Raw genomic sequence first — 23778 nt, 5'->3', positions numbered from 1 at the left:
TTGTTTTAACACAATCTGACCATAAAGACTTAAACTTAGCTGGGACTACAACAGCTGAGCTGATTTGTGCTTTTAAGAAAATCACTCACACATACAGTTACAGTCAGAAGCTAGCTAGCATTAGCCAACAGTTTTTTAGTTAGTCACTCTCACATTTTTTGGTGAAAATCAAATATCTACATGAGACCATGAACGCTTGTATTGATCACAGGCTCCTGCACATGTGTTGTTTAAATCCATTTTGTATTTTTCTGTAGTTTTTACATAATATCAAAACTTTTTTTTAACAATGGTTGCTAACATTAGTAAAAACTACCAAAAAAAGTGCCTTTTGTCACCATGGTAACTGCTGAACATTCCACCACACACATACATCTACAGCCCCCCCAGCATGATGTCACTGCAAAGTGTCAATATCTTGTATTCTAAATCTAATATTACAGCAGTGTGTTTCAATCAGCCTCTTTATTAAAGCAATAGTAACAAAAAAAGAACATAATCTCTTATGTTAATGCCATATTTGCGTACATTTGTTCAGTCTGCAGTGCTGCTTTATGTTGAATTCCCCCCCTGTGCACCAACCTGTCTCTAACCAATCAAGTGCCTTTCAAGTGTTCCCCGTAGACACAAACAGCCAGCCTGGTGCAGCGCTGGCCATAGCAATGAGAGGGTCACATGAAGTGGTCCTTACTGTTGTTATTATTGTGAAAGAATGTCTCACTCTGAGCTCAGGAAACCATTAAAATTTCCAACAGGACGGAGCAAAGGAACAGAGCAGAATACAGAGACAGATGGGGAGAAATGGGAGTGACAAAGTGTGTGCCAAATGAGAAAAGGAGGGAAGATGAAAAGGATTATTCCGTTTTTCTTTTGGTACTTTAGTGACTTTTAAAGCACGATTTAGAGGCAGCTGCACCTCCGCTTGCTTTCATCCCGGCTCCTCCCACTTTTCAAACCGCAAACAGTGTCGCAGAGGCTCATCCTGTGCCCGGCCTTTTTACACATGAGCAGAGGGACTCAATCAGATTAAACCATCAGGTGTCAGTAAAGGGAGCTATGCAAGCTTAAAGCAAATTGGATAGCACATAGTGAAATGTCTAATGTAGATTACTATTTGTAAAAATGGAACGGCCCACATTCAAGGCTGGTTCAAGGTTCAACAGTTTGGATTTGGAGTCTCCCATAAAGTTATATAGGTCCCTACTTTATTGTTTATTATTTATTTATTTATTTAGATGCCCATTAACAGCACATTGAACATAAGCAAATGTTGACTTAATTAAAATAAAAATAGTTAGGTCTTTTAGACTAATACAAGCTTGGTACTTGCTTTCATGTTGAATCCATCGGTGTACTGTAGTGACTTAGACAAATATTCTTGATTCCTAAGTGTTATCTCTTCTTACTTCATGAAATCGATGATTATAGTGTATTTCAGGTCAAATGTATAGACCCAGATTGACCCAAAGGTGTGCAATAAACATTGCGTAATTATTTTGTTTATGATTTAGCAAACCGTTCGAATCTCAAAATTTGACAACTTAATTAGCGGTGTCCCTCAGGCTCCTGTCACCTTTTCTGTTTCTGACTTTAATCAGACGTGACAAAGCACCCTCCCCGGGCGTGTACCAAACCTACGCACACCTGCACAATGGGACCTTTGTGAAAACCAAACTTATCCATTTGATTTCATAAGCAAACTGACTATCTCATCTTTTTGAATCATTGCTTTGTCAAAAAACATGTAATAATAGATATGGTTTTTCAGGTTGGGACATGCAGAAGACCCTTCAGGGCAATCAGCAGTGCAGTGCAAGTATTTTATTTGCGCCTCAGGGCTCCCTTCAACCTGTCCCGTGTACGTGCTACCTCACATTCGCTGTTACTACAAGTGTGTATGCGGGTCATCAGCAGAGATTGTACCAAAGCATGAGGCACCTGCATAACAAACAGGTGGAACTAAATAGATGCTCTTTAGTTTACTTAAAGCAGACATGTTATGTAAAATCAACTTTTCAAAGCTTTTAACAATGTTATAGTTGGTCCTCCTTCTCATTTACCCTCTCAGAGTTGTTTTTGGAGGGATTTGTGCTTGTTTGACCATCTTTAATGACGTATTTTCAAGATGCCATATTGCCAATCAATCCCTTTTTTCACTGCCACCGGCATACGCCCGCTGATCTGTACTTACTTTGTTCTTAATCAATGATATGTCTAGGATTTGACAGTGTTGCGCAGTCATTTTGGTATAAATGAAAAAAAAAAAATCCACTACTCACTAGTGTGATGTGCAGCTATCCATAGGAGGGGCCGACAGCTACACACTGTTTGTGACGACGTTTACAGTGTTGTCAGTTACACTAATTACATATAGTCCACTTTTTATGTAGTTTTAATAGTAGCAGTGTAATGGTGTGTAACACTTATACGACTCACCATTGTTTACATTTATTCAGGTTTTCATTGTTTTAGTACTTGTATTTATGTCATATTTTAAAGTAACAAAGCTTTATTATTCAGAGTTGCCTTTTGGTTTTCATTTCATGCGTTGTTCAGCTAACCCATAGGCCATTGTCTTCTTTTCATGCTATTATATTCCAGAATGAAGTTACAGTTGGACCTATAGACCCATTGTTCCAGTTGTATTGTAACAGTAAAACCCAACAATTGTGGGCTTTACTTCATAAATCGCACAAGTCCAGGCAACATTTAGCCCAGCCCATTTTTTTTTTTCTATAAGCTTTTTGTTTACCATTCTCCTTTCACCGTCTATGGAATGGCCCCACCACCATGCAGGCTCAGATGAAAGATGGATTGGGAAAGAATGCACAAACTTTGGGGTTGATTTGATCCAGTTGTTAAACAGAGTCAGACATTTTGTTCGGTGAGGGGGATGATGTTATGGGTCTGTAGAGTTTGTGGATATGTATTTGTGCAGTGGCTGTTGCAGTATCACATTTCTCTCAATTGTCCCATTGCTATGCTCAGATGCACCAAGATGCACAAGTCTGTTTAGCTTAAATAGGCGAGTGTTAAGTTACCCTGCAGTCTTCCATGTTAAATGCACGTGTTTACAGACCTACTTCTTCTGCCAAACTCTTCATTTTAATCTACTTATTTTCTCTAATCAAATTATAATCATATCACTGGTAAAAGTACTCTTTTTCTGACGATGCTGTATGTTCTGCAACTGCAATTTTCCAATAATATACACATCAATACTCCATTAAGATTAAGATCATTGAGAAAGCTGGTGAATGTATACTGTACTGGCAGGCCGCTCCATATACTACAATGTAAAAGCTGCACTTTGTGACAAAATCAGGCTCCCCTGCACTGTCTGCATCAAATTATTTTGTATTTTATCAAACGCAAAACTGGAGCTAAATGTTGAGAATGGTTTGGCTGTGTTTTGCCGGTCCATTCTTGCTTCACGTCAGACTCGAAATACTTTTCTCTAGCTGTGCATGTGCCCAAAATGCAGATAGATAGATTCAAATACCTACTTCATCCATAATGACCAATATCTCACCAAAATGTATAAAATGCACTTTGTTGCCTCGTCACAACAAATACATTAAAGGCCTTGTAGTGATGATATTTTCCCATGTATTTGAGCAAAATTTGTCCCCAATCCAGATATATTGTATAAGCAGCTCTTGAGGTCAAAATAATTCTACTACGTGCTGTCCATATCTAATTATGAAGGCTTTCACTGATTAGTACTGTTTTACTAATCAAGAAGTAGAAGTTAGAATGCTAGTTCTTGTTAGAGATCGAGCGATATGTTTTTTTCATGGCCAATGCAAATACCAATTGTTAAGAATCCAGAGAAACCGATGATGCTGATAAACTCTGCCGATATTTTTGAACCAATTATGTAGGGCTGATTTTGGTCATTTTCTTCAAACGATCTCATTTGACTTTAGTAGAAAGTGATCCACAACCTAGTTTTACTACAAACTGGATAAGAGAGCAGTGTATTCACATTTTTGCAGTACCATCTTTGGACTCAAGTTGTTTGTATATATTCTTTATGCATATTTAGGCAGCTGGTTGGGCCAAACAAAAGGTGTGAGAGGACAGCAATTTCATATGTGCTATATATCTTGTATGTATATGCACATGTGACAATAAAGAGAAATTGAATTGAATTGAATTGAAAATATCAGCCACTGCTGGAGATTTAAGGCTGATACACTCAAAAGTCCAAATATATATATACCAATATACGGGTCTATCTCTAGTTGTTGCTGGCAAAATTCTACACTGGTCTATGATTGTTGTGAGAAAAACAAAAACATTGCGGTGAATAATTAGAATGCTCTGAATGCATAAGGTAAGTGAGGAATAACTTTGACTACAACAAGCTGTTCTAATTCTGTTTTTCACATTAAAGTAAAATCAGATATAGCACCTTTTAATATATCATGTAAACAATATTTTAAGACAACTATCTTGACTAATATACAATTTATTCTGTTTTTATATATTTTTATCATTTGATCCTGTTTTAGTCTTAATCTGGATTATTTGATTTAAGTATTTTTCTTTCCCAATCCTCCTTTCAAAGTTAGAAAGGCAGTGCCCATCCTAATAAGATCAAACTCAACAGGGCGTGTTTTCACTCCCTCTGTGAAATATATAAGTTGGAGAATACCCTTCCCTCCAAACCGGCTCCTCTCTCCTCCCCCGCTCTTAAATACAAATCTTTCAGACAGAAATGCTCTTGTTTGATTTCATCCAATGCAGACCACCAACAGCGCACCTCTCAGCAGAAACATTTGTCTAACGTTTTTCATAATTTTTCTCTTTTTTCATGCCACATCATCCCCCCTGTCCCGACCCGCTTGTGTTTCTAACAAATCATCAACAGGCTGCCACTTATTGGAGCACAGATCGGCGCCCCCTAGGAGGAGTGCTGACAAGATGGGCGTACCGGAGGAGCAGAGTTCAAAGGGTCGGGCGATGCTAGAGAGAGGGAAGGAGAGAAAGATGGAGAGATGGAGAGAGAGAGAGGAGGGGGCGAGCTGGGCGTGAAGGTCAAAAGGCTGAAAATGAGAGTTTAGACTTTGGTGTCACGCTGAGCAGAGCCAGAGGTGGAGAAGATGAAGCAGAAATTTGGCAAACATTAGTGCTGCAAAATATTAGTGAAAATAGAATTGCATTGAAAAGGCATTGTAATAGTATTCACAGTAAGGGAAATACATAAATACTTGGTATTACCTGGTATTTTACTGAGTTAAGATTATTTTTTACCATAGAATAAATAAAAGTAGAGGAGGTACAGGATAAACTTGAAATTGAAAACATTTTAAAGCAAGAAAAGCATACAACAGGCAACTCTTCTTGAATCTAATCCTCAATCCCAGTATAGTTAAAGCATCTGAAATTGTTACTTTCTATTGATAACTAAAAGTAAACTATATATTGTAATGAAACTCAGAGAAGTACAAGTACATAGTTTATTCAGTAGATTCACTTCTTTCAGTTTGTGTACTCCAGACTAAATGGGGCGGGGGTACAGAGGTCAAATGAAAGTTTAGATTTGGGTGTCAGACTGAGCGTATCCAGAGCCCTCTAGCTGCCAGCGTGAGGTGTTTGCATTGCCATTACCTTCTCACTATTTATTTTCAAACCTGCCCCAGCTGCGCCGCACTGTCTTTGGTGCAGGAAATGTGTTCAGATAAGTGCGTACAAGCAAACAGCCTCATACTGAGAGGGTTATTCAAAGTGAAAGTTGTCAGGTTAGAAGCACCTTGATACATGTGAGATTTAAATGGGCCTCGCTATCACACTTTGAAAGGCTTTAAAACGAGAATCCATGCACAACCATTACCGGCAGAGCTCATCTAACTTTGCTTTGTAGATGGATGCTGTAGAATTGATTTCGTATGATGCATAAATCCCAACGTCTTCATGGCTTTTACTTTTCAGTGCTACTATTGCAAATAATTTGTAGCTACCGTCATGTTGTGTTTTGCAAATTGATTTGACTTTTTATGCCAGATGCCCTTCCAGACCCAACCTTAAAATATCAATAAACGATAGACTGTATGAAGGAGTGGACTAAGTGAGTGAGAGCATGAGTATCATAGCAACTAAAGAGCCAATCCAGAGCACGGCTGTTGAAGGTAACGCCCCTTCTGCACCTGTGGTTTGGCAGGAAGCGGGCACTTAGCAACGCCTTTCAATCAAACCTGTTGCTAACGTGACCTCAGGGACAGAAGGCGCCTGATTTGTCTGTTATTGATGTTCATAACTTGATTCACGCACAAAATAGCGAAATAAAAACACCAGAATGATGTAGAGCATCTTGATATGAACACTTTAAGACCAAAATGTCAAGGCTTACTTCAACTGCTACAGCGAGAGGAGTGACAATTTTTCAATTCTTGGAATGCGGCGGCTAGCAGGTTAGCTATGTCCTTTTATTTATACAATCTATGCATTAATGCCAACCAGTATTGGCATTTAAGTTTTGTCAAATTTGCAAATGATATAGAAATGGGCATAAATTTAGCACTTTGTAACTTTTCTGGTGAAGAGTCCTCCCCGTTTCTCTCCATGGAGATGTTGTTGCATTGTCCCAAAGGTTCCACAGTAAGGCGTTAACGTATTCTGTTACAGGTGTTTTTATTGTTAAGAAATACCAGGGGAATTTTTCCACAGATCTGATCAGTAGCTTGGCTTAGCAGCGTCACCTGCTTGTTTCCATGGGGATAGAAAAGTTACAAAAGTACATTATTTTCTTCAACTTTTATAACAAAAACTGTTTTTTTTACCATCTCTTTGCTAATGTGACTATACTTCATTTCATCAAAACACATTTTTCTCCAGATCTCTTTTATATTAAATAAAAACACAACTCTAGCTCTGATCCTTGAAGCTTAAGGTGGGATTATAAACAGATTCAGACCTCAGATTTGGGCCTTACTTGGCAGATATGACTGGGTTAGCTGTGGTCTGTATAGTTGAACAGGCGTATCGGTCGTGCTAGCCCCATAAACCCAGATTGAGAGATAAAAGTGGCCAGTCTGTGCGCTCTGTGGATGCCCATAAAAGTGCTGCCACTGCCTCTCAGACCGCCGACGAAACGCGATCCTGTAAAAATATTTTCTTCTCATTAACCTGTCATCCGTGGAGCCGTGACGCAGTGAGGAGAGTAGGAGGAGGAGGGAGTAAAAAGGAGGGTGTCATCTGGGGCCCAAAGGGGAGAGTTAGTCGTCTTTATTTGCAGCACACCCTGGTAATGTGCGGAGTGGGGTGAAAGGCTAAGGCTGAAATCTTTAAATATCAGTGTAAATCTCCACATGCTAAGACAGCATGCTGGTATCTACGCACATGCTTCTGTGTAGATACCAAAACGTTGCCTGTAACTTTTGCGTACCTTTTAGTAAACAACGTGAAGCAGAACTGTGGAAAGGGCTGAACTAAGTATCTCATTGCAAGTTTTTGACATGAATTGCAGTTACGATTCAGATCACAATTGATGTCTTTATTGGGTTATAAGGTTAGCATCTTTTCTTTTAACATAATAAGACCGAATATGCGTTGTTAGCAATGGAAATTAGGTTAGCTTAATAATAGCAGTCATCCATCATTTGCCTCATATCCTACTTCAGTAACAACAAGCAACAATATAAAGCCTAGTATGTGGTATTTATTTTTATATTACTTGCTTATAAGGTGCTGGCAGACCCTCCTTCTCTTGTCACCATAGGCCCCATTGTCCTCTGTTTTAATACTCTGTGGTTTACACTTGTCTTTCACTCACACTGACCATATTTGGCTGTGGGTCGTATTTGCCCAGTCGCATGTGTGTTTGTTCGGGTCGTCCTGTTTACGCCCGTCCTTCAGCACCCTTGGGGCCCCCCTCACGCTTCTTTCGTCTGGGCAGGGTGTGTTTCAACAGACAGGGGAAGGTGGTGGGGAGTGGTGCATTGTGAGTTGGTTGTTGGGACAGGCTGCAGATGTAGGGATCAGACTTGTGTTTATTGGTGTTTGGCCTCCATTGGCTGGTCTGCCCCGGGGGTCAGGGTGCTAACCTGGGTCGACCGGGTTAGGTTTGCTTGGGTCTGGGTCACACTAGGCCTCTTTGTGCACCCCTCCAGTTTGGGATGGTCGTAGATTAAACTCACTGAATAATATACTGCAGACAGGGACAAACGTGACCGCGGCTGTGTCTCCGGGTCAGATGTCCATGTGTTCTGTCTAAAGTGCTTCTTGGTGAATGTGCAGTATTTATGTGTTGTGGGGTCCAGAAAGTAGTTTATGTAGCAGTACCAACAGCTATCTATTGGTTTCAGTGTGATGAAAAATAAATACTGTTGCCATAGCAATAGACAATTCCAAACAATCTTTTAAATAGTAAAAAATATTAAAAATGTCACCTATAAACAGGGCGCTGAAACCTGTGAATTTGATGCATTTTTAACCCTTTTATGAAATTACATTATATTTAACAACTGACTGCTTATGAATGAAATACTTGTTGTTTTAACCTTCCATAAGTTAAAGCAATGTAATATTAAATTTTTTTCCCAGCACAAATTCTTTGAGAGGTGGAGGTGGGTCGAGTATTGAGTACAAAAAATGTACTCAAGTAAGAATAGCGTTTGTGACCATGGGAAGAGTAAGCAAAACCTTTATTCAAGCAGAATTTTAATTATGTAACTGGTAACGAGACAGAACTGCGGCTGTCTTCTTGTACACTTTTCATGGCTTGAGTACTGTGGGTCCAGATCCAGCTACACCTTTGTATATAAACCCCCTCTGCTTTGCTTTGAATGGGACAGTAGGATGTTTGAATTCTCCACAACAGCACCCCTTTGTTTTTTTGAGTTATAGTTGGATAATTTATCTTCATCACCAGACAAACATAGCCTGGTCTCACATAGCAGTGAACTCATGCAGGCTTACATCAGCGTCGGAGCTGAGTGGTCTCTTAGTGAAGGAGGTAACCATTCCACTCATGTACAACTCTGCTTTACACATATGTAACTGTACTGATACTGGTGTCGACACAATAGAACTGTATAAAGAAGTGGACTAAGTGAGTGTGATGTCACCCATAGTGTTTGGCTCCAGTCAAATTAAGCTCATTGAGGCTAGCAGTTACAGGGGCACATTTGGAACCAAGTTCCAACTGAGAGTATCATACCAACCAAAGAACCAATCTGGAATGAGGGTGTTGAAGGCAGTGCCTCCTCCCGCCCACACCGCTGGTATAGCAGGAAGTGGGCTGTCAATCAACCTTGTTGCTAATGCTAGTGGACCTTGGGGAAAAGAAGGTGCCTGATTTGTCTGTTATTAATGTTCATATCATGAATTATGGACAAACGGCAAAATTAAAATACCAGTAAAATATCAGTATCGAATGAGTTATTACGAACATTTTAAGACCAAAATGATGAGGCTGGTGGTGTTGGTGGTGTTGGTGGTAGTAGTGCTAGTAGGAGTAGTAGTAGAAGTAGTGGTAGTGTCATTATTTGTACTTGTATTGTGACAGAGGCATTAGCTCAAGAGTAGTACTTGGTAGTAGTACTTTTGACTGCACACACTCCACAGACACTGCACAGACTCCAGTAGTGCAGATGAAAACTCAACGGGACATACAGGCAGGAAATCAGGAACACATGTCACTATAAAACTGTGCTCGAACCTAGGACACAGACACCCACCCCACATCTCCCCAAAAGTCCTCCGTCCTGGCCCTCTGCACCAGCTCTGAAAGACGATCCATTTGAACCATGACATTACAATGTGGTTTTAAAACAACATCTGATCTAAGCTCCAAAACCTCCTCTCAATGCAAGCTGTGGTTAAAAGAAAAAAAATGTAAGCTCCCTCAGTTATGTTGTGTACTGGGACATTTTGGACGTAGTTATATGAGTCTATAGGGGTGTTTTACAGCAGTGGTCGGTAGTAATAATAAAAACATTAAATTCTGGAGTTGTTTTCAGAAATACAGAGGCTAGGGATTAAGCCAGTCTAATAAACAGTGAGAGTGCAAAGATGTTATGATGTTGCAGAGTATCCTGATAATGAGCTTGTTTGTTCCTTTTGGCAACAATATACCCATTCAAATCTTCAAATCAGCACTCACAATATTATCCGTAGTTAGATTATTCAAATATTTGATTTTATAATAAATGAAAGGATTGTCAAAACAACTTTCAAATTTGCATACCTAAATTTCAAAAGTGAAAATTAACATCGATTTGTCATTTAGACATGAAATGAAAGAAGAAAAAGCTACTGTAACTTTTAGTGTAATCTGAACATTTTGAATGATTGTGATGTAAACAATAGAATGTGTAAACCAGGGGTGTCCAAACGTTTTTCATGAAGGGCCGCATATAAAATCACAGACAAAGCCGAGGGCCGACTGAGGGCCATAGACTGGTCGCCAATACAGTGAATACTTCAAATGTGTGTTATTATTACAAGTTAGACTGAACCGCTAGACCTTTATTCATGCTTACATCCTCAATGGGACACATTAAATATTTGATAAGGGCTTGTTAAAGCAGATTTTCAGAAATATACAGTAAAAAGTACTGTTTAAAGAAATACAGGCTAATTCACCTGGAAGCTTGAGGGCCAAGAAAAATTGGTCTGAGGGCCGTATTTGGCCCCCGGGCCGCAGTTTGGACATGCCTGGTGTAAACCATTCCTCTCATATTTAGTCCGCTTTGTTTACTGTAATGTAGGTCGCTTGTTTGTGCGCCTTGGGGAAAGGTGGTAAAAATATCTTCTGCCAAAAATGAATTATGGACTTGTAAAGATGTCCGAGAATTGTAAAACAGTCCATAAAAGATGATATATGTACAATCTTGTAACAAACAGCAACAGTAATGCAGGTTGAAATAATGATAACGGTAAAGGTTAGTGCATTACTCTGCCATACAAGTTCATGCAGTCCTCAAATTGAGACTTACACCTCATAATAACTGATTTTTTAAATGTATGTATTTATTAAGTAAACTATATGCAGACAAATAACTATGTTTATGTCAATCCCAGTTTAAAACATTTGCGGGAGACCGGGGACAGATGACCTATCTTTCGGAGCCAAGTGGTCTCAATGTACAACTCTTGTACACCTCTGCTTTACACATGTGGCTGTACCGATAATGTCTAACATTTTACATGCAAACACTTATATTTCTTGTAATTAGTTAGCAATTAGCAGTTAGCTGTACTGTATTATTGGCACGTTGTTGTCACTTGTTGTTGCAGTTTCTGATATGTATCTCCATCATGATTTCGATAGATTTAGACCTCAAAAGAACAAAAACAAAGGTTCCTACTATGATTTTTTTAATTTTTGGATGATGCCTGTTGAAAATGTACGCAATGTAAATCCTTTTTGTCCAAGTCTAAGATCTGAAAAAAGTGTAGTGTTCATATGGTTGTTACAGAGGTCCTGAGGATTTCAGATTGGATGACTAAGAGTATCTTCATACTTATCTTGGTTTGGTCCTAGACTATGTTACTTATTTATTTATTTTTATTTTATTTTACTTTATTTAACCAGGAAGTCCCATTGAAATTCCAAAACTGTTACAAGAGAGACCTGGCCAAAGTAGCAGCCAACACAATCAAAACACTACAGAGAAATCACAAAATATTACATTATAAAAGCTATTGTATCCCTCATAAAAGCCATAAACATTTGTCAGTTCCCATCCTATTTTATAACTCATCATTTGACACCTCATATTCCAATTTCCGTTTTCCTTTGGTTAATTGTCCAGCCAAGTTAAGTCCTTATGTAGGCTTGGTCCTTTTGTAGCTCTGGTTTAGTTCTGGCTGATTCCAGGTTTAGTTCTTGTTTTCTCCTAGTTTATTTTAGTTTTGATGTGTGTGTAACAAGTGTGAACGCACCTTAAAATTTCGCTTATTGGATTTTCAAGTGAACCCAAGACTATTTTTATGGCCATTCCTTCTGATTACATCTTTGCTCAGCACATACCTGAGTCTGTACTTTCTGATCCATGAGAGACAAGAGGCTTTGGAGGTGTAGGTTTTCACAAGGATTCCTGTGCTGCTGAGTTAATATGAATGAAGAATTGCTTTTCATATAAATCACCGGTTTAAGCCGTGGGCAACGCTCCTGTCTGTAATATCTGTGTGAGAAACCGGACCGGAGCAGAAGGGCCAGAACATAATGAAAGTGAAGAACAGGGTGACAGTTATATGTTTGAGATGAGCAGTGTGCAGTGAGTTTACAATAGAGTTTGACAGATGGGCACCTGCTCTCTGTATCTGAAACTCTGTGTGGGCCAAAGGAGAGAGGGACTGTCTGTATGTAGTTTGGGAGGCGCTATAGAGCACCACTGGCAACAAAGTCTATTTTCAAAAAAGAAATTGTCCCCTGTTGTGCTGTTTTTATGTGGTGGTGAGACAGATGAATTTCTACCTAAAGATTCAGTTCTGTTAATAATTGTTTGATTTGTATAATCAGTTTAATTTTCTAAGTAGTAGAATAAATCTATTCTTAGAACTAGGAACTAGAACTACAACTACTTTTGAATGAAGGTTGAGTAGGTAGTAATGTAGCTGGAGTGAGCCGCTATATGTATGAAGACCTTGAGTACCAGTAGTTATGTGTATCCATAGTTATATTTGGAGATCGACTGATATGGATTTTTCATGACCAGTGCTGATACCGATTATTTAGAATACAAAGCAACCGATGGCCGATATAAGCTCTGACAATATTTTAGGGGCAATATATCTAGGGCCGATTTTGATTATTTTTGCCAAAATATGTAATATAAATTCACTACAAACTCCGCCCAAGCCCTTTTTTTTTACCACAAAACTATAAGAGAACTGTATAGTCATGTTTTGTGAAGCTATCTCTTTGTATTAGAGTGTTAGTATAAAGCTTTGTGTGTATTTTCGAGGCAGCACATTGACCAAAACAAAATATCGGCTGATGCTGGAGATTTAAGGCTGATATGCTAAAAAGTCCAAATAATGGCCTGTTATATCATCCAAGGGATATATTGAACTATCTCTTATTATATTATAATTATATACAATATTATAATAACTTCTATTAAGTGAAGATTGAGTCAGAGGCATGGTCAAATCTTTTAAAGTTTAAGAGCTTGTGACATTCCCCTTTTAATTGTCTAATTGATGTGCAGGGCATGTATTGGATGTAGTACTTGAAATAGTACCCATAGCCATATAGTAGTAGCAGCAGCAGCTTTAACAACAGCCACAACAGTATTCAAGTAGTAGCAGTAACATTAGGAGCACTTGTAGTATCATTAATGGCATGATCAGTACTGTACGTGGAGTTAGCAGCACGTCTCCTGTGTGGCCTGGGAGCAGACACATGTGGCCTGCAGGGCTCATAGATCTGTGAGGCTGCAGCTCCTGTCAAACACACAGAGACGTGTTTATCTTTAAGCCTCATTATGGAGATGCTGTCATTGTTTACAGCCTTTAGTCAAACGAGGTAATAACCACGGTTTCTTTTCACACTGTAGAGATAAGGGCAATAAAGCCTTATTGTCCTGGTGGTCACTGTTCACTAATGTGGTTCATACTGGCATGAATGAAAAAATCAGGTTTGTTTTTGTTATTATAAAAAGCAACAAGCATGGTAAAACGTTATATTTCAGTGTTAAAATAGTGGTCAAAGTGGAGTGATGACATGTAGCCTATTTTTCTGTCATACACCTTTTATTCCAAGTAATCCAGCTCCCGTTCACTGTTCAATGACATACTATGAATGGTCCAATGTGCCTTTTTTTGTCTTTTAGCCATTGTCAATATATACACTACCGGTCAAAAGTTTGGGCATACCTTCTCATTTAGTGTTTTCGTTCAATTCAATTACTTTACTACTTTATACGTTTTAGATACAAGTTATTTACCACTTTTTATTTGCTACATAATTCTATATATCTTACTAGAGATAGCCAACCGATATTTTGTCTTTTTAGCATATTAGCTATCTACCTTAAATCTCCAGCATAGGTCGATATTTTCTATTGCCTAGAAAATACAAACCTTTATATTAGCACTTTAATATGAAGAGAGAGCTGCACATAATATGACTACACAGCTTAAAGGTTTATGGTCAAAAAAGGGCTTGGGGCGAGTTTGTAGTGAATTTAAGGTCCATGATTTGGTGAAAATAATGAAAATTGGTCCTACATATCGGCCCAAAAATATTGGTAATTGGTATTGTTGACTGGTAGTGTGTGTGTGTATATATATATATATATATATATATATATATATATATATATATATATATATATATATATATATATATATATATATATATATATATATATATATATATATATATATATATATATAATCTTTTGCTATGGTGGCCCCCCAAAAAACTATTTGCCGATATCATTAAATTCACCAATTCACTTTTCATATATGTATAGTTGTACTTTTTATCATGACTATTTAGATACAGCCATCACTTTAGCTTTACCGCTCTTTTATTTCTATATACCTTTACATGAAAATGCACCAATACCATCTGATGCCTGCATGACTACTTATCCTCTAGTTGATGCCACTCACCCAAGCAGAATGATCACAAGATGACTGCAATGTATTTGTTTGCACCTTATATTTTATAGCAAGTGAAAGTCAATAAATAAAACTTCTCTTCTCCACTATAACAACACTGCTTTTTAAAACATATTTTACATGCTTTGTTTGTTCAGTCATGTAGCAGGCCAGCAGATAAGAGCGCACTTTACAAACACTCCTTCTTGTATTAATCCCCTGTCTTTTTAGTGACTTCCTCTATTCTCTGTTTCCTCTTGTTCAAAGTCTCCCACACACAAACATCCATCACCATCCCTGTCTCCTTTACTTCTGCTGTTCGGGACGATACGGACCTGGTGCCGATGACTGACAGAGAGAGAGGGAGAGAGAGGGGGAATGAGAGAGGGAGTGAGAGAAATAGAGAGGGGGAGAGAGGGTGAAATGGAGAGAAAGACAGAGAAAGAATGAGAGAGAGACAGATGGAGGGAGAGAGAGAATAAAACATGTTCAAACTGTTATGGGTGTGCGAGAGGGAGGGTACAAAATGAGGTGCAGATGAGTAGCACAACAGTATTTAACATTGAGGTGGGCCAAAGGGAGTTGATGGAGGTGAAGGGAGCTGTCTGCTTACTAGAACAGACGAGACTGGATCAATAGTCTTGATACTTTTGGGGTCTTTATAAAATATATTTAATGTCCATAATTTTATAATTCGCACTGAGGATGCACCGATCCATCTTTTTCAGTTCCGATACCGATTCACATACTTCAATTATCTGGCGATTCCAGAGCAGAGACTGAAAACTGCATTTATTTACTAAACAAAAATATGACAGAACTGAGGCAAAATGTGTTATGTAGCTGTTATTTATCCTTCAAATAACTATAGAACAACTTTGTATAAATAAAAATTCAAATATTATGAGACTTTCAGGGCCAACTATGATCAGTAAATAGTCAGTAAATAGTCAGTTTATAGGCCCGACCAGGATATCGACTGAACTGGTATTTGTAATTCTATATACGATCCAGCAAATTTTTCAGTATAAGCGCTGATTTCTGATACCACTATTGGATCGGTGCATCCCAAATGTGCACATAAAATATCACATACAATTAAATTTACAATTGGTTTATTTCTGATTCTATAATTTGATAATGTGACAATGTTAAATAGGCTGTAGGGGACAGTAATGATGTTTGAAATATATGGTATTTTCAGGAAATGACTAAAAAGTAATTTCATATATGTAAAGGTGGTCTCAACTGCAATTTTACCCATCCTCCATTTTAGTCATATACTACATACTCATAGAATGTAGAATCAGTTCATTACATTTGACAAGGAATCTATAGCATATACATCACTATATGCTCTTACTTTATCCCATCTGTTCTTTGTTTGAAATACGTCTTTCCTTCATTACTGCTGATTCAAAGTATTTCATTGACAGTAGCAGAATTATAAGTGAGCTAAGTCAGGAACCCACAAAACACAAGAAGTGCATTGTGGAAGTGGAGAAAGTTCAGTGAATTGAAACCAACCTGAGCCGAGTGAATAAAGTATAGTCTAAAGTATAGAAGTCAGCAGACATCGGGACGCTCCATTCTCACTTTCACTAAAGCGTGTATCCTCTGCCTCCTCTGTCCAGACCCCAGACCGCTAACAACTACCTACCTTTGTAATCTTCATTTTTCTCATGCGCCTTTTATTCTTTTCAGGCTGAGGATTGAGGAAATGTGCCATGAGCTGGGGTTTTCTGCTCACTGTGTGTTTAAACCTGCACACTCGAAGTCTGGATGTGTCATTGTGGATTTTAGATGCAAAATTAAGAATCCACAAAGAAGACTCAAAGGCCAAAACATATGATTTTCTGGCTTCTCTAGTAACTTTAGTCTCCCCACATCAGGCATAGCAGTCTGGCAAAAGATGAAACTGTAAGAGTGCAAATTAGGGCTGGGCGATATGGACGATTTTCGATTTTCAATATTATTTTTGCTTTAAAGGACTCATATTATGTTAGTTTATTATCTATGTTATAATGTTGTTTCCTCATCATAAACATACCTGGAGTAAACACTCTTTTCCACTTTGTGATGTCAAGAGGTAATACATGAAATCCTCCACTGTGTACCAACGTACCAAAATACTGACCATGTTGCTGCTTTTAATTGATTGATTAAATTTTAAATTTAGAGACAAGAAACAAACGCTTTACAAGAAAAGACTGAGGAATTACGCTGATTTAATTCAATTCATTCATCAATGCTCTTACAACTTCACCTATTCTTTCCCAGGAGATTAAAAACTGCTCCATCATTTGCACCACTCTGCCACAATATAAGGAGGTACATTGCCAGGAAGCCGTATGAAAAGTCCAGTTTTCACCTTTAGTTTACCTTTTGAACAGGTGTGCGCTGCATATACACACAGCTCAGACTTGCTGCAGTGTTGAAGGAGCCCATACAGGTGAGGCGGAGTGTGAGAGTGTGAATCCCAGTGCGCTGACAGTCAGAGGGGGCAGAGGTTTGTCGAGACGTCCCTCCTCTGGATCCAAACGCTCTCAGACGCATGCACGACATTCCTGCCTCTCATATCTGTTAGCAGCAGCACTCAGAACATGTCACTATCCTCCGATTCTCCATGGATTTCCTCTTCCCCTCCAACGATTTGTGCAGCCAATTTTCCGTCATGCATGGAGGGAGTTCTATAGTCTCCATTTTAAATACATTTTTTAGGAGCTTGTGAGTTCATTTGAAAGGTGTCCTCTAACTATATCTAAAAACAGGGAGAATATTTTCCATAATGGTATTGGCAGATGATAGATCCTGGTCATTTTGTTTGTTAGCAAGATAACACAGAAAGTAACTGGGTGAAAATTAGATTGCTTTATTGTTTACTTTTTTGTTAGCTAATTCATTATAATAAACATTTGTATACCTAGTACCTTTGTTCACCACAATTTGCCAAAAATCAACAGTTTTGGTGTGACTGGAGAACACTAATACAGTGTTAAATGTTTAGTGTTAAGGTACACTTTATTGTCCCAGTGGTCCTCTGCATTTGACCCGTCCTTCATTGCTGCTGGGGCAGCCTGTCAACAGTAGCATGCGTTGTAGTGCAGCACCCGGGGACCCACCTCCAGATTTTGAGCTAGTCGGATTACCTTAGTTTAACATGCAAACTCCATATGACAGCCCCAGGCGACCCAGGAGTCGAACCCGGAACCTTCTTTGTCTGAAGCGAGAAGGCTAAACACTCTCACCCACCGTGTGCATTAACTAACTAGTGCAACTAACAATTTGCATTTTCTGAACCCAAAATACTTTTTACTAAGATCCCTTTTCCTCCATTGTTTTATAAGAGTAATACTGAAGGAAAAAGTTCTTTGGACAAATCAGTTAATCCTGAACTGTGACCCAGTTCCAGTCCATGTGTGGGCCCTACACTTATAGCTGTGTTCTCAAAAATACTTATAGTCTTTGTGTTATCACACAGCACTTTTGACCCGGGCTTGTTTGTGAATTGATCTCTCATCCCGTAGTTTAATGTCATGAACAATCCAAATATTATTGTGTGTTGAAACTTTGCAGCAGGCCCATAGCAGGCGCCTTTTTGTTTATTAAGCCACCGACAGAGTGTTTGTTTAGAGCGGGTGATAGAGCACAGTCGTAGATAATGCAGTTCTGTCCCTTTCTACTACCAGACCTTTCTCATTTGCAGATGTTTTGGTACAGCTTGGTTTGCTCTGCATGCGAAATGTTGGGTCAAACTCGAGGCATTGTACAAGGGGTTGGTACACTGTGCAAGAGTGTTTACATTTTCTATTCATTTTAGTGGCTGGAAGCCAATTTATCTAATCTATATTCAAACAAAGAACTTAAACAGAGAGAGAAGTGGACTTAACCCCAGTTGCGCATAGGTCACTAGTAGCATGCTACCGCTAACTGTTTACAGCTGCAGGCATCATTTTGAACAGTTGTGTACCACACCACTGCTATTTAAAAATAGAAAATCAGAAAAATACTGGATTTGTTATTACACAAATTTAACTTTATTGACTAACTTTACAAAGATTGAAACCATGTGTGAATTGGATTGTGTGTTTTTCTATCCTTGGGTTTCAGAGTGATGAAATATTGTCCCTGTCGTCATAGCAATTGAAAATTGAAAACAAAATACTCTTTTGAATGGTGAAAAGTCCTCAAAATGGCACCTATTCATGGGTCTCAGACAAACAATTCCTTCCTCATTTTACAGATTTTGTGAGGACCATGATTTTAATTGCATTATTACTATAACAAACCCATGCCAAATCCTTCAATTCAGGAAGGAATCCTTATGCCTGAAAACCATGAATAAATAGGAAGCTCAAACCCTTAAAACACCCAAATTACCTGACGAAAGACTGATTAAATTAAACATCTTTTATTATATTGTCAGTGAAAAAACTGTTGCCCAAATTAGCTATATATTTCCCTCTGTTGTAGTTTTGTCTGATTTTTCTAATATCCTTGTTTCTGTTTTTTGTGTGTTCAGGGGCAGTACCGGCCTTCAGACCTCTTGTGCCCTGAGACCTTCACCTGGGTGTCCATAGAGAGATGTGTCCCTAAAATGGACCAGAGCCGCTACTCGCGCTTCAACCAGGATCCCGATGCAGGTACAACCCACAAGTCTATATCAAATGTGTATTGCCTTGATTATGCAAGACAAATTTACTCTCAAAAAGTAACTTGTACAGTATAAAACAATAATATGTGCAAGATTTTACTACCCTAAACTGTATTAGAGTCCAGGACTATGGCCAAGGGGATTACTTGCAGAATTTATGCACTGCTCTGATAATTTGACGATCTCCATTTCATACTTATTGTCTTACAATCCTATCAAACTATATAAATGAAAAAAACATGTTTCAATCAGATGTCAGTGGAGTGGCCAAATATATACTTAACCTAGACCATTGTTTCTTTAAAGCCACAGTATGTAATCTTTTGCCAAAAATAGACTATGAATGAAAGCTGTTTTTATTGCACTGAAAACAGAAAAACATGCATCTACACTGTGAGCGGGCTTGTATCTCCACAAACTTGTCTCTCTGGCCTCGAGGAGTGTCTTTTTATGCTTGTTTCCATAGACATTTTGTTCCTTTTGCTATAATCTTCCACAGTATGACATGGAGAATGTTCTGAAGTATGCTTTTAACTTTCTATTTCCATGGAGTCATGCAGGTACAGAAAGTACACATACTGTACCTTTAAGTATCCATTTTCACTTTTATGTGCACTGTTTTGTCGTGCATGCAATCATAATTATTTCACACTTAATTATTTTGTGAACATTCTTTTACGGCCCCTAAGGTTCTAGCTAAGAGAATTCACAGCCTCCCTGCTCCATAAGGCCGTTACATTATAATGGTGATAATCAGAGTAATAAAGCGGTCGCAGGAGGTAGACTCCGAGACGCCTCGCTGGGCCTGATTGGTTGATGTGGGGCCTTTAAATGTGTTAAGGGCACATAACTGAGGGTGTCTGTGTGGATACGATTTGTTTTGGTAGTTGGCATAATAATTATTCTAAATGACTGCATACTAAAATTTAATTGGTTCTCTTAGGGCCACCAAAGTTTGATAAAATCACCCAGTCCACATTGAGTTTAATCTTATAAAAACACTGTCTGAAGCTGTAACAGTGACTATGAGACAAACGCCATGATATCAACAATATGATCATTTCCCTTTATCTGTCTTTCTTTATTTATCAGGGACCATGTACAAATTAATGAAAAGATGATTTCCACCAGATTTAGCTACTGCTACTTTCCATCTGCACTCCCTTGGCACATGAACACATGTTAAAAATTCATATTTCATGAACAACATCATTAACATTAGCAATAAAATACAATAAAATGTCACCATGTCTAATACATCATGTTACAGTTCATACAGATATTAAAAATCATTATGTGCAAGTTTTTACAGCAAATGCAGAACACTACAAATTAACTAGACTGATGTTGATGCACTTGATTATCTAAAATGTGCTTTTTCAAATTTCTAGTAAAATTATTCAAATCCACAGACAACTTCAGTCTGTCTGGAAGCTGATTCTACTGATGGTTTGAAAAGAAAAGGCAGACTGCGCCAAGGCCGAGGATTTTTTTAGAACTATGCAATTCGGGTTCACAGAGAACCGAGTGGATCGAGTACTTTGTTCAGAAGTTTAGTACATTTTTTCAATGGGGGTGGAGCTGCACTATTAACAATTTTGAATAGGTTTCTTAGATTTGAATACAAAATTAAGTTATCCAAACTGAGCATTTTGTACTTACTTAAGATATTACAGTAGTGATAGAGCAGCCTCAAAAGATGGAAAACTCTGGTACACCTTTCTTTATAACCTTACTGTCAATAACAATATCACAATTAATGGTTTTGCTTTATTTAAACTACTTCACTGGTTCATTGGTTGAGCAGTCAAACCCACTGACCCATGAGTTGGCAGTAAGGTTCAAGCGACCACAGATGAAAGCTATCATTATGTCCTTGGGCAAGACGCTTTACCCATGTCCACCCTAGTGTGTGTGCGTACATTGATGTATGAATGTGTGTGTGAGTGGGTGAGTGATTCTTGATGTTAAGCGCTTTGAGTGCCTAATTGTAACGGCCTGCTCACTGGCCTCTCCAATCGAGAGTTCAGACAGCTGTAGACTTTAAAGCAGCTCTGCTTGTGTACAGGTCTCTCCATGGCCTAACACCAAAGTACATCTCTGACATGTTAGTGTCATATGAACCGTCTCTCACGCTGGGGACTTCAGGGACAGGCCTCCTGCTGGTGCCCAGAGTCAGGACTAAACATGGAGAATCAGAGTTTCAGTTTTTTGCAGCTAAAACCTGGAACAATCTTTCAGAAGATGTGAGACAGGCCTCTATTTTTACAATTTTTAAATTAGGATTAAAACAGTTCTGTTTAGCTGTGCATGTGACTGAAAGGTTTTTATTCTGCACTCTTCTCTTTTAATGTTAATTTTATGATAATTATTTATTTTTTGATTTGCTGTATTGTGATTTTAATGTCTTTGTTATTCTGTAAAGCACTTTGAATTACTCTGTGTACGAATTGTGCTGTACAAATAAACTTGCCTTGCCCTGAAGGTGGAAAAGCACTATATTTTTATATAGTGTCCTTTACCATTTACCACATATGGGAACACTCCTGATGAACTGCAGTGTTGGAGATGCTCTGACGCAAACATCTACAGCTACTGTCATACTGACTCAAAACCCCTCTTCGTGCCTATAACTCATCCACTTCACAATAGCAGCAAAGTTTTAAATGTAACCTTATCTGTCCTCCCACTTAGACGTGCAAATTACAAATGGGATCTAATAGATGCAAGTATATTATCTGATCAATATTTAAATTCAGTTTGACAGCTTAATGGTATTACTTGGCATTGTAGCCTGCTATTGTACTTTTAAATGTCCCCTAACGTGTCTTGCTGAAAAGTCAATATATTCAGTGGAGGTTGCTGGATAAGAGCATAATATTCATGAGCCCGTAGAAAGTGTATATCAAAAGTGCTTCTATCCTGAGAGGTTTTTTAGCTGTTGTTTACTTCGCCCCATTCATCTGCATCAGCAAACAGCAAAACGCCAGGGATGGACACTAATATGAGATGCGCAATGACAGGTTAAAGATTGCCAAGTGCAGAGTATGTGATGTATGCTTGTTTTAAGGGGGTTTAAGATTCAATAGCAGGAGGATATTTTGTGAAGATGGCTTTAGATGCATGAGAAAAAAGGAGGGAGCGCTTGTGTCATGAATTAACACAAGAAGAGGCAGACAAGATGGAGGAGGAGATGTACATGGGGTAGTGAGGTCATCCTTGCTGTAACATTAATGCCGTCTACAATATAAAACCTAGCCTGTTGGTTGGGGCATTGAATCCATTATGTTCTCCTACTGTATATATTGTGCACGCTTTTCGCAACTGGAACTTATCTTATGGAGGGTCCACCACCTAGCTGTCTCGTTATTGCTTTGCCTGGAGTGCCTGGAGCCGAGGGGCTGCTAGTTCGGTGCGGCACAAACTAACGTGGCCATGCATCTGCAGTGGGGGGTTAATTAGGGAAGTCCTGGTGCTGGTTGGACAAAGAGAAGGTGCAGTGAGCAGTAAGAAGTAGTACTAGGAGGAGGTGATGAAGGCTGAGGAGCAGGTAAATGGGAGCGCAGTTAGGTCTTCCAGGCTGAATTACGCTAGGTCCATATGTTATAGTACTATATATATATAAAACACACATATAAATATCTTCTGATTATTTTCTAAAACCTAATCAAAAGAGATAATCAAACCAAATTTTCCTTTCACAACTTTACGTTACCTCTGTCCCATTTGTACCACTGCAAAACAAAATAAAATAAATCCAAGCTAAAATCCACATGCACATGTACCCATTGATCAGTGAACCCTCAGTCTTCACCTCACTTATTTCCAGTGATCCCTGTTTAAATAAATCTATGTGTAAAAGTGCTAATTTACAACACGATGATTACCAGCTTAACCAGCAATCTGCCTGACCTCACCTTGTCAATCATTGCTGTACTAAGGCACTAATTATAAAGCCCAGTCTGTGGCCTTAACCCTGGCATCTCCCACTCCGACCACAGCGTCTTATTGTGGCTCTGTTCCTGCGCGGACTGTTGCTTTTGGACTGGCACATATATTATTTGAGGCCCCAAAATGCATTACGAGCTGTCTTCAGGACCAGACCTCAAAAATGTAGCCAGGCTTGTGGGGTTGTAGGGTTGTTTAAAATGGCGTCTACAGCTCCGAGTTTGGCTTGTAAAGATTTCGCCAGCGGTCAGTCCGTCATTGTGTGCCCCGGTCAGCTTGTACCAATGTCAGAGTTGGTTTAGCGGAAAGGCGAAGTTTGAAGTTTCTGATCCAGGGCTAATTTGGAGTTTGAAATAATGTGGCTTGTCATTGGCCCAAATGCAAGAAATGGAAACCTCTAGTTGGCTGTAATGGTGTCGCAGTGGCCCACAGAGTATTATAATCATACCATGAAAAAATATATTTGTGTTCAGCGTTTCAAGTTTCCAAAAAGCAAAAGCCACAAAGGAACACAAACCATTGTCCCAGTCTCAATATCACAACACAATCACTGAAGTTTATGTATAAGTAAAAAAATGCAATAAAATACAATATTCCAACAAAGAAATAAGAAA

General features: G+C 38.7%; 1 protein-coding gene across 2 annotated transcripts in view; it reads left to right on the top strand.

The window, feature by feature from the left end:
- LOC117382687 (arginyl-tRNA--protein transferase 1) overlaps positions 1–23778 on the top strand; it is an 81150-nt gene that overhangs the window by 46917 nt on the left and 10455 nt on the right. For both annotated transcript variants that reach the window (XM_055227502.1, XM_055227503.1), the window contains exon 11: positions 19085–19205. In XM_055227502.1, coding sequence (XP_055083477.1) covers positions 19085–19205 — 121 coding nt within the window. The remainder of the gene's footprint in view (positions 1–19084; positions 19206–23778) is intronic.

Source organism: Periophthalmus magnuspinnatus, chromosome 15 (genome assembly GCF_009829125.3).
Source record: "Periophthalmus magnuspinnatus isolate fPerMag1 chromosome 15, fPerMag1.2.pri, whole genome shotgun sequence".
Lineage (NCBI taxonomy): Eukaryota > Metazoa > Chordata > Actinopteri > Gobiiformes > Gobiidae > Periophthalmus > Periophthalmus magnuspinnatus.
This window is presented reverse-complemented; position numbering and strand designations above follow the sequence as displayed.